Source organism: Mesoplodon densirostris, chromosome 4 (assembly GCF_025265405.1).
Source record: "Mesoplodon densirostris isolate mMesDen1 chromosome 4, mMesDen1 primary haplotype, whole genome shotgun sequence".
Classification (NCBI taxonomy): Eukaryota; Metazoa; Chordata; class Mammalia; order Artiodactyla; family Ziphiidae; genus Mesoplodon; species Mesoplodon densirostris.
Genome location: NC_082664.1, coordinates 10410020 through 10421410, shown reverse-complemented (window position 1 = coordinate 10421410; position 11391 = coordinate 10410020). Strand labels below are relative to the sequence as shown.

The following is an 11391-nucleotide window of genomic DNA, read 5'->3' as shown; positions in this document are numbered from 1 at the left end:
CCGGGAGCAGGGACCATGATGCATGCCAGAGGGCAACGGCCGTACAAAATCCCAGCGATGGAAGCCCCCAAACAAGTGGCCCCTCTTGATGCATGATTGGGGGAAGCAGAGTGGAGAAAGGTCACTGCAGGAGCGGCTGGAGCCAGGGTTGGCGAGACAATGACAGAAAAGGCCAAGGCCAAGTAGCTGAGTAATGTTCCCACCAAGGGGTTTCCACGAAAGATGATGAATCTCTATTAAACATGTCACGGCTGGGCTTGGAAGCCACAGATGAAAACAGAGGTAAGATAATTACTTCCATAGCATGCCTGGCTGTGAAAAAAAAAATTCATAGTCATAAAAATGAGTTAATCACCCAGCCAGGAGTAGGAGAGAGAGAGCTCTGTAAAGATTTAGAAACCGTGTGTGTGTTTAATATAACTTTCACAGTGGGCTGGATTCCCCCAAAGGTGCGAAATGAAAACGAAGGAGACTGAATCTAGTTTTCCCACTGAGTCAGTGTTTTAACACTTGAAGTTTCTGACCCAAGATTTGATGTCTCTGCTGTAGAAATAAACAGGTACACAGTGCTTCGTTACTATAGACGATGCATGCCCGGCACACTATTCCATTATACGAATTAAAGCTTAAAATCAGCAACACCATGACCAATTCCATATTCACCTAAGGGGCAAAGGACCCCAGCAGGCAAAGTTCTGTCTTCCTTCAGAGGATATGCTTTATTTTTTTGGACAACTAATTAGGAGGGAGGGGCCTCCGTATCCCTGGCCATATGACTACAAGGATTCTTTGAGGGCATGTGGTATTATTACGCTGAGACTTTAGTCAATGGTCCTGAGATGCCTGGTGACTCCCTTCTTCCAGCTGTCAATTCCTTGTAGCAAACAAACGCTGTTCTTGCTGCAGTCTGATCCTTTGATCTTTGTCTGCAGAGCTGCTCCACCAAGGCAAATACTCAGATGTACAGCACAGGGAAGTATACTCAATATCTTGTAATAACTTATAATGGAAAAGAATCTTAAAAAGAATATATGCGTGTGTGTATATATATGTATGTATTATAATGGAATCGCTTTGCTAGACACCTGAAACTAACACAACATTGTAAATCAGCTATATTTCAGTACAAATTTTTTAAAAAAGAAAAAATAAATTTAAAGTAAGGTGTGTTGGGCTTCCCTGGTGGCGCAGTGGTTGAGAGTCCGTCTGCCGATGCAGGGGACACGGGTTCGTGCCCCGGTCTGGGAGCATCCCACATGCCGCAGAGCGGCTGGGCCCATGAGCCATGGCCGCTGAGTCTGCGCGTCCGGAGCCTGTGCTCCACAACGGGAGAGGCCACAACAGTGAGAGGCCCGCGTGCCACACACACACAAAAATAATAAAGTAAGGTGTGTTAAGATGAAGAAAATAAAAACCTCAGCTAGTGATTTCAACAATGTCGAACTCCAGGGCATGTGCAGTGGAACCTGATCCTGAATCTAGAAAGTTCCAAGTCTTTCTCACTCAGTTCTGGATGCCGCTTAGGCTGCGGCAGAGTCTAGAAGCTTGTTCTACCTTATCCCAGCATCTTAGGAGTAAGGGATCGCAGACACATCACTTCTCGCCTGAGGTGTCCTTCTCTCTCTCCTCCCAAAAGGTGAGGAAGTTTTCTTAAGATAACAGATTAGAAAAAGTATTATATGCATTATTAAAACAATGGCAGATTTTTTTTTTAATTTGGGGAATAAATTATGCCAGAGGCAGAGGCTTTCTGTTTTAAATCCTTCTCATGGAACGTGTTCTAGACTGAAGAGTACACACCCGTGCCTTTGTCAGCAGATTCTGGACCTAAATTTTCCTTTTCTTGGCAAGCCAGGGCCCTAGTTAGGAGCCTTCATTAACTGGGTTCACTTGCTGGTTTCTTAGCCCTTTCCTCGAACCTGGGCATGGGACTCCCCTTCTCCTGATTCTGCTGTCCCCTCTGCTGCAGCTTCCAATGCACTGTCGGTTGGGAAACCAGATCCCCAAACCTAAGAGCAGTTTGTTAAACAAACCATCACAGTGGGGTTTTGATCTTGGGAGGGGTGTGGGAGCGAAGTGTCAGACGGGCCTCCTGTTACCTCCCCGCTGCCTGGATCTGTCTGGGGCCATCTCTCTACTCAGAACGCATTTTGGAATTTCCAAAATTTGCTTGGCCTGCCCTCACCCCTGAGACTGTGACCCAGGAAGTCTGGGGAGATGTTGGCAAAATTTATGAAGATGCTTCCCAGGTGATTTGACGCTCACATTGGATTGAGAGACACTATTGCCTTGAGTTCAACCCCTGAAAAAACCAGGCCTCCGTTCTGCCCGGAAGTCAGAATTGAACAATGAGTCGGCCTTAGCCACATGGCATCTTTCTCCTTATAATCTCTTCAGACAAACCCTTTTATCTCAGAAAAAGAACTTCCAAACCACACAATGTTTCATAGGCCAAAATAGAGATTTTTATTTCCAAACATAAAGTAGATACGTTTTAGAAAACATAAAGCAATAGCAAAAACGTCAAACCATCTTTGAGAACATGGCTACTTCCAACTTGAACAACAGAAAGGGGATGAAAACTTCATATGACTTTAAAACACAGCACTGACAAGAAACTAGAGCCCCTCCCTCCCAAGCAGGGAAGGCAGGGAAGGCTCTCGGCCGGCTTTGGACTTGATATGAACCAAGATAATACACACATGTTCCAGGACATTCACTTGGCTCCCACTCTGCTTGCGTTCCCAGAAAGCTTAACTTATTGCAAATGTGTGTTTTACAATCACAAATAATATGATGGGAGTGGATATGGTCCCTGTGTCTACTGTTTACATAATAGAACATTTTAAACAATGACAAAAATTTAGTTTGCTTTTGACAACAAAGCCCACGGACACAGCATCAAACATACACACGTACACACACACACACACACACACACACACACACACACTCCACCATGCCCTCGTCTGGTTCACCGTGCATTAACCAGACGAGTCCAGCCAACATGAATAGCTAGCTGGCCAGTACTAGGTTACTGTCACCAAGTCTTCAAGAGCAAAGGTGGGCTGACTTGGCCTCTGTGGACTTGACTGACGGTAGACAGACTGCAGGGAGGCAGGGATGCCTCCAGGTGGGGTTCTGAGGAGGTGTGGTGCCTTCTGGTTCCTGAGCCCTCCCTTTAGAGGGGTGACGAGAGAAACTAACCAATCCACCGGGCTCACCTGCTTTGGGATGAGAGGGCTGGTCTTTTGGACTTGAAATGGAGGGGAAAGTGGTCATTCCTCCAAAGCTGGTATTGGAAACTTGCCATTTTTCCTGCTTCTGGTACCTTAGGTGCTCAACAAATTCTATGAACATCACTAGTTTCTTTCTCCCTTCCTTTCTTTCTTCCTCTCTCCCTCCCTCCCTCATTCCCTCCCTCTCCCTCTCTCTCTCTTTCTTGATTCTGGAGGCATCTTTTAAAACTAGCCAATCCATTTATTGGTTAAAAATAGATTGTGTACATCAATAAACAGGTTATTTCTACCCTCACCATTATTGTGTTGACCCTGTATACATTCAAATCTTGCCTTAAACATGTTCTAAAAGAAAACATGAATGAATATAAATAAGCAAATGAAAAGAATAAAAGCTGACACTTCCTCAGTGGAGTCCTACAAAATCAAACATAAATGAAAAGAGAATGTAGAGCTAGTAACTGCACGTTCACATATATTTAGATCATAAATGTTTTAAGAAACAGTGGTTGAGAGCAGAAAAAGGGACAGAAACCAAGATATATTTATCCGCAAGCTGTTAAATTATCATTTCCTGGGTTTTTGGCATCTTTGAACATCACTGGTTTCTAAAACACACAGACAGATACACAGAGCAAGAGAGAAATGGGCAAATTAGGACCCACTTAGCTAAGTCTTCCTCTAAGAGCAGGTTGTATGCTAGCCAGAGAAAAAGAGAGGGCATCGTTTTTCCAAACCAGCCTGAGGGAGTTTCCAGATGGCAGAGACCTCAGGGGGTCAGCTGACCTTCCCTTTGTGTGGAGAACAGCAGGGGGAACAACCAGTTGCTTCCATAAGAGGCATAAAATGCTGGAACCAGGGGAAACATCCTGGGTCCAGCATGGTCACCCTGAGGGTCCCAGAGACCACAGGCTGGTGGTATCTGCTGCCCGGAAGCCCAGGACTGGAAACAAGGGCTGCGTAGCTGTGCTTCTGGGTGGAGATGAACACGTAGTCCACATACACACACATGCACACATGCACATAGATGTGTACACACACACACACACACACACCACATGCACACAAAACTTCCTCTGTCCACTTGTTCCTCGCCTGTAAAACTCTAGAACATGCAAGGCCACTGCCTCTGGAGAGAAATGCCTCTTTTTTTCTCCAGTGGAAGGAATCAGAACTGTTCTACAGGCAGCGACATCCCAAAGCCGACTCTGCCCTCCAGCTGCCCTGCAAGAGGAGGTCTATTTCTGTTTTTCCAGGGGATGGTAAGCACCCCGTCTCTGTCCCCTGGCACATCACCCTGGTGTTGTCATGTCTCCGGGGGAGTGGGCATCAGAAAGAAGCCTTGCGACCCTTCCTCTGGAACATTACCCTCAACTAGCTAACCGGCTGCCAAAGTAGCAGCAGCCCAGGCCTGCCAAGGAAAGAAAAGCAGCTGAGGCTGGAGTTCCACGGAGAGGCCTGGAGCCCATCAACCCGGGGTACAAGCCCCAAATCAACCACTCACGCACAAGCCGGTTGCTTTTAGGCAGGTTGCTAACCCTCTCTGTGCTCTGGTTTCAGCATCTAAAAACAAGACCATGATCCCACGGTGAGGGCTCTGGAAGGAGTCAGGGCCATCTTGCAGGTCCTCAGTTTGTTTCTTCCCTCCCATTTCCATCAGAATAGGAAGAGGGGCTGCCACCCTGTGCTCTGGTTGCTGAGCTTAGGAGTAAGCATTCCTGAAAGGAAGCCTGGGACCCTCGGGGAAACTGAGGTTCCTCTGTATGATTACCGCCCCCTGTCTGAACAAGCTGGTTGGGTACCAACCTGTAAGCAGCTGTCACATTACTAGGACAACCAAAAGGCAGGCACTGGAGGATGCTGAATTGGCTGACTGTTCTTTCAGGCTCTGGGTGCTCTGATTTAAGATCTGTTTTTAAACCATGAGCTTTTGTCTTTTTAATTTCTTTTTAAAAATGAATGCCCCCTTCTGCTTACTTTGACGAATAGAAGGCCTTTCTTTTGTAATTGAAACGGAGGGAGAAATGATGATTTAAATCCTCTGAATCTGCTCCTCTGCTGGAGGCTCTGTCAGTCGGACGCTGGGAGCCACCTGTGGCTGTGTCCTCCCACGTTCCCTTTCCAGGCCGCAGTGATTTGTTGGAAAATGGGGGGAAGGGGGGCAGCCTGGAGACGCTCAAGAGAACCTCTCTTTCCAGGATTTGCACCCAGGAGTAACTCATGTTCCAGAAGAAATTAAAGCAACTACAAATTTCCTGGGCTGCATGCAGACACACAAGTGTTAAAAAGCTTATCCCTGGGCTTCCCTGGTGGCATAGTGGTTGAGAGTCCGCCTGCCGACGCAGGGGACGCGGGTTCGTGCCCCAGTCCGGGAAGATCCCACATGCCGCGGAGCGGCTGGGCCCGTGAGCCATGGCTGCTGAGCCTGCGCGTCCAGAGCCTGTGCTCCGCAATGGGAGAGGCCACAACAGTGAGAGGCCCGCGTGCCGCAAAAAAAAAAAAAAAAAAACTTATCCCTGAGCCTACACGGCCAGGACGGGTGGCGCGTGGAGGGCTGCCCCTGCACACGCTCTGGCCAAGAGGGGCACTTGATTTATTTTGGTTTATTTACCTGTTCCCAAGTCTTGCAAGAAGGTGGACCTAGAAGTGTCCTGAGTGTGGAGGGAATGGCTGTGACACCTTAGGGAGGGAGAGGGACTTGAAAAACTCAGGGACCCCCGTCACCGGGGGAGGCAGGTGGGGGGCAGTGGTGGAAGGTCATTTTCACACCTCAATGATGAACGCCCCCAAATTCTGCTGACAGAGCAGGAGACCAAGACACGGAGGGTCAGGATGACTGGGGCCGAGACACCTAAGCGCCACCCCAATCCACTCGACCCCTCCTTGTCGCTAAGAGATGCCCATTTTGTTGGAGGATGTGTTTCCAGACTCCTGAGAGATGCAGAGGAACCATGTGACAGTTCTGACCAGTGAGATGTCGACAGAAGTGTCTGGGTGGGGCTTCTGGGAAAGGCCCTGAAAAGTAGGGCCCATGTGTTTAATGCTGGGCCTGTGTTCACAGCTCATGGCCCGACCACCTCTCCTCTGTTGCTGACCCAGACGGGTGACAATCCTACTGGGGTGAGAGAAGACGCCACTCCCATTAGCTGAGTTCCCAAGAGAGAGGGAATTAGGGTGCATTCCCGACTGGGCTGGGAACACAAGAGGCTTTGCTGGGGGTCACTGTGCTGCCACCAGTGAGAGACACTCAGGTAACAGACTCCAAAGGGAGCCGCTGGCATCTCGGGATCCACAGAGCAAGCAGGGACCTCTCCCCATCTCCCCACTGCCCCAGACGTGGCCACCCTGGGGCAGGCGTGTCCCTCATCAGGGGAGACAGCTAAGGAGGGTAACAGCAGCTTTGATCAGGCTCACCTGTGTTTCTCTCTTCCTCCTCCCCTCCCCCTTCCTCCGTCTCTCTCCTCTCTCTCTCTCTCTGTCTCTGTCTCTCTCTCTCTCTCTCTCTCTCTCTCTCTCTCACACACACACACACACACACGCACGCACACACCCCTGCGCTGGGCAGTGATGTTCACACATCTTACCATCTCTCTCACTCTGGGGGACAGAGGAAAAATAAACACACGAAGGTCCCACTGCGACACCCTTCTCAAAAGGCACATTAAAGCTCTTCGAGGTTGGTGCTCAGGAAGCTAGAAAGTCATAAAAATCACAGATGTCTGCACCCACTTTAAGCAAGAGATGACACTTGAAAAGCACCAGTAAATGATGGTTATATCATATCGGCACCGCATTTATATGAAAGTAATGAAAATATCAATTCTTTTTTTTAAAAAGTTATGCAAACAAGCTCTATGGCATCACTGTCAAAGTTTAAAAAATATATGCAGACACTCCCACCCACCAGCCCACACATTACACCTCTCCCCCAAGCCCACACGCAGGACACAACTGTGCTTACACCCTTCGAGCCTTTTCTTTCTGAAGTTACGGATAGGGGTGGGGGAATGGGACGACCTCGAGCAGGGCGCCACCTGGGGTTAGCGGCGACCAGGCTCAGCTCTGGCCTTGGCCACCTCTTGCTGTGTGGCTGTGGGTAAGTTGCTTCCCCTCTCTGTGCCGCTGCCTGCTCGCTGTGAAGTGGGAGAGTGGGAGAGGAGATGTTCAGAGGCCCTGGCCACGGCGTTGGCCTTCTTGGGCTGGAGCAACGCAAGCCAGTGGGCATCTGGGCTCAGCTGCCTGGGCCTGAGGTCTTGGTTCACACAGCCCCTGATTTTCCAGTAAAGTGATCGCCTGTGGAGAACAGCTTTGTGGCTTGGTTTCTAAATATCTGGAGAAAAGTGTGCTTTGAGTCAGCGCTGAGAGCCCTTGTCGGTGACGCTGTTTCCCCGCCCTGTGGATGTCCAGCTCTTTCTAGTTACAGGGACGCCGGGGTCCCTGTGCTGAGAGCTGTGCTGAGGCTGGGCTTGTGCTAGAAAGGACGGGTCCATGTGCTCCAGAGAGCAGGGGGCAGCGGCACGGGCTGGGGGTCTGGACCCTCTTGGGTCTTTGGTTTCCCCTCTGTTTAAAGGTCTTTCTTGGCCTATAACACTGTGATTTCAAAGGCCTGAGGAATCCCCTCTTGGTCTCCTATGCGTAGCTGAACAGACAAAATCAATTTGTAAAGAGTGGGAACTAAGCATTTTTTAAAAAGAAAAATTTTGTGTTGATTTAGGGGAAATATGATCCAGTTATGAAGCACTTAGGAATCATTCCAGAATTCCTTGGGGAGGAAGGAATGTACTTCCAGCCTCAGGGCCCAGGTGGTTCATGGGCCCGATTGCGAAGCCCCTGCAGAGGGGGCCTGGTGGGGTGCCTGGCCCCTGGGTCCCTCGTGGGCACATGTGTGGGACACAGGACCCACCTCTCTCCAAAGTCCCTTCTGGGAGGAGGAGGGAGAGCCCTTCAGACAGGCTGAGCTCCACGGCGGACCTCCACTCTCTACCTTGGACCCTTGATCTCTGGCCCCTGGCGTGGCAGATGCTCCCCTTTGTCCCTTCAGCCTGAGTCGTAGATGATGGAAAACTCAGCTTAAGAGCAACGGGGGTAACACATCTTCCCTGGCACTGTCAGGTGGGTGCTACACACAGAGTGTGCTCATCATTCTGTGGGGAAAGCCTAACAACAAGCTTCCTCTCCTTCATTTTCTCCCTGAACAGAGCAGAGAACACATGGCACGATCTAAACATTCTCTGAAGACGCACTGTCCTGGCCATGGACCTTCATCACTGGTCTGGGCTATTCGGGCTCCTTGAGGTCCCCATTCTGCTGTGCTTTCTTTTTTTTTTTTTGGCGGTAAGCGGGCCTCTCACCATTGTGGCCTCTCCCGTTGCGGAGCACAGGCTCCGGATGCGCAGGCTCAGCTGCCATGGCTCACGAGCCCAGCCGCTCCGTGGTATGTGGGATCTTCCCGGACCGGGGCACGAACCCGCGTCTGATGCCGCTGCACCACCAGGGAAGCCCCCTACTGTGCTTTCTTAGTTCTGGGTCTGCTCTTTGGAGTTCTTCTTTTCCTCCCTTAATTTCACTCCATCACTTGTCACTTTTCATTGCTGCCACTGAGCCTGCCTGGGATCAGCACCCTTTCTGCTTCTAACCCACAGCATCTAATCTGCTGTCGTTCTAAAAACTAGACAAGCATGGTTGTTCTCATTGTACCTAAAGTAAGAGTCACTGGGCTCTGAATGAGGGTCAGTGTTGTTCTTCTCTGCTGACAGCTCAGAGTCCTCTTCATGGACATCTGGGTGTAGGGCTTGGCTTCTGGATGGGAGGTGGCCATAAAAGCGACCTGTTATTGTTCCTGCTTTCCAGGGCTGACTGCAGACCAAGGCCAAAATGCCACAAGATCCCACTGGACAAAAACACTGCTGGGAATTTTCCCAAAGACAAATAGAGGTCATATATGAAATCATACATACTGCGCATTTACATAGAGAGCATACAAAAATGTTATGCATTATTCCCTAGTCCCACATAGTACATGTTTAGTATAAATAGACTAGACGACACTGTATAAAAAGTAATTTTGCTCTGGGAATATCAATACAGTATTTACACGGATGCAGCCCGGGAGGCTCTGGCCTGCCCCTGTTTCTAGTTTCCCCAGCATCCTCCGGAGGAGCCTGGGGCACATGGAAGTTTGGAGAAGAAAGTCCCCCGAGCGCCGCCAGGGGGCTAGGTGGGCGGGGGGCCGTCGTAGCGGAGCGTGAGCGTGAAGGAGCGGGCAAAGTTGTTGGCCAGCGTGCAGCTGCGGTCCGCCTCCCTGACGGGGAGCAGGAAGAGCAGCAACAGGCAGAGCAGCAGCAGCAGCTGCAGGGGGAGCGCCACGCAGCACACCTTCCGGCAGAGGGAGCCGAGCCCTCGCCACCGCTGGGTCTGCAGAACCAAAGCAGGAGATGTGAGTGGGCTCTGGAGGAGAGTGGGCTCGGGAGGAGAGGGCTGGGATGACCCAGGAGCAGCAGTGGCTCCGGGTGGACTCTCCAACCGCATCGGCCTCAGTTTTCCCATCTGTGAAGTGGGACTAATGTCAGTTCTGCCAGAAACAAAGATCTCTAGTTTTCTTAAACCGCTCAGAGAGGAAGAGGATAAAAACATTACAGGCTTTGTCCATGCTTACACAAATCTTTGCCAGGTTATAAGAGTCCTGGGTGTGAATCTTAAGAAGGTCACTCAACCTCGCTAAACTTCAGATTTCCATCTATAAATATGGGGAATAATGGCACCTACCTGACAGAGCTGTCTTCACTGAGACAGAGTCTGGCACACAGTAGGTACTCAAAGCTGCTGCCGTTATTATTATGCATCATTACTATGATCACCATCTTTGGTGCATGTGTTTGGCCAATGGGATGAAGCTACCATCTGTGGGATTATGACTAAAGACCTCTAAGAATCCCGTACAGGCAGAACCATACAGCAGCACTGCAGGGCCCCAGTTGGCCTCGGATAGCCAGTTCCCCTCTGTCCCCGCCACGTGCCCCAGTTTTCTCTTCCCAGGAAACAGGGGTGCTGGTGGAAAGGGGGCTGCCCCCTCACCCATTACAAGACACATTCGTGGGGAATGTAAACCATTTGAAGATGACCTGCTTCAGGGTCAGCGTTTCATAAGTAGCAGAGCAGCTCCCTTGCTGCAATCCACTGAACATCAGCCCTTGACACAGGGTTTGAAAAAATAACAATAAAAGAAAACAAAAATGATCACCATCTAAATCATGGTCACCACCGTCACCACCATAATCACCATTATCAGCATCATCACCACCATGTTCATCATTGTGTTCTTCACCATCACTTTCTTCATCCCCTCCTCCTCTTCCTCTTTCTTCTTCGTTTCCTTCCTCTCTTTGTTCCTCATCAACATCTTCATCATCAACACCCTCAATATCACCTGAATGCCAATCTCACAAGTCAAACGTCTAACGGGTTTCTTTGCTGCGATGTCCATGAAAGCAGCCAAAGGACATTTCCTAAATCCTAGAGGGACTGGCTGGGTTGCAACTTCATGGGAGTGCACAGCCAAGAGCCGGCCACCCAGTAAAGTGGAGGCCCCACAGTCAAGATACAGCATGGTGCAGGGCAGGGGCCCAGTCCTCAGGAGCTTGGCCAACTGGGCTCCAGGGAAGACTCTGTCACACACTAGCTATGTCCATAACTTCTCTAAGCCTCAGTATCCTTCTCTGCAAAATGGGGATAAAACACCTACCCGCATTTTCCAGGTTGTGGTGAGGACTCAAAGCAAAGTACATTTATACACCAATTAAAAAGTATATATGCTCTTGGGACTTCCCCAGTGTTCCAGTGGGTAAAGACTCCGTGATCCCAATGCAGGGGGCCTGGGTTTGATCCCTGGTCGGGGAACTAGATCCCGCATGCATGTCGCAACTAAGAAGTCCACATGCCACATCTAAGAGTCCATGTGCCACAACTAAGAAGCCTGCATGCCGCGACGAAGATCCCGCGTGCCGCAACTAAGACCTGGTGCAGCCAAAATAAGTAAATAAATACATAAATAATTTTTTTTTAAAAGTATATACGCTCTTATTACTAGTACTATTATTATAGAATATACCTACTGGCTCCCTAAAGAACCAAAGGTTCACTTTCCAGGGTACCA

At 49.7% G+C, this 11391-nt stretch overlaps 1 protein-coding gene across 8 annotated transcripts in view; it reads right to left on the bottom strand.

Annotated features, from left to right (window-relative positions):
* Positions 1 to 3423: 3423 nt before the first annotated feature.
* The window catches only part of SYNE3 (spectrin repeat containing nuclear envelope family member 3), a 100508-nt gene continuing 92540 nt past the window's right edge, over positions 3424 to 11391 (bottom strand). For 5 of the 8 annotated variants that reach the window (XM_060095685.1, XM_060095682.1, XM_060095681.1 and 2 more), the window contains one exon: positions 9055 to 9653. In XM_060095685.1, coding sequence (XP_059951668.1) covers positions 9277 to 9653 — 377 coding nt within the window. In that variant the 3' untranslated portion in view covers positions 9055 to 9276. Of the gene's footprint in view, positions 9654 to 11391 lie in introns of all 8 variants that reach the window. The other 3 variants (XM_060095680.1, XM_060095684.1, XM_060095683.1) reach the window with 3 other exon arrangements.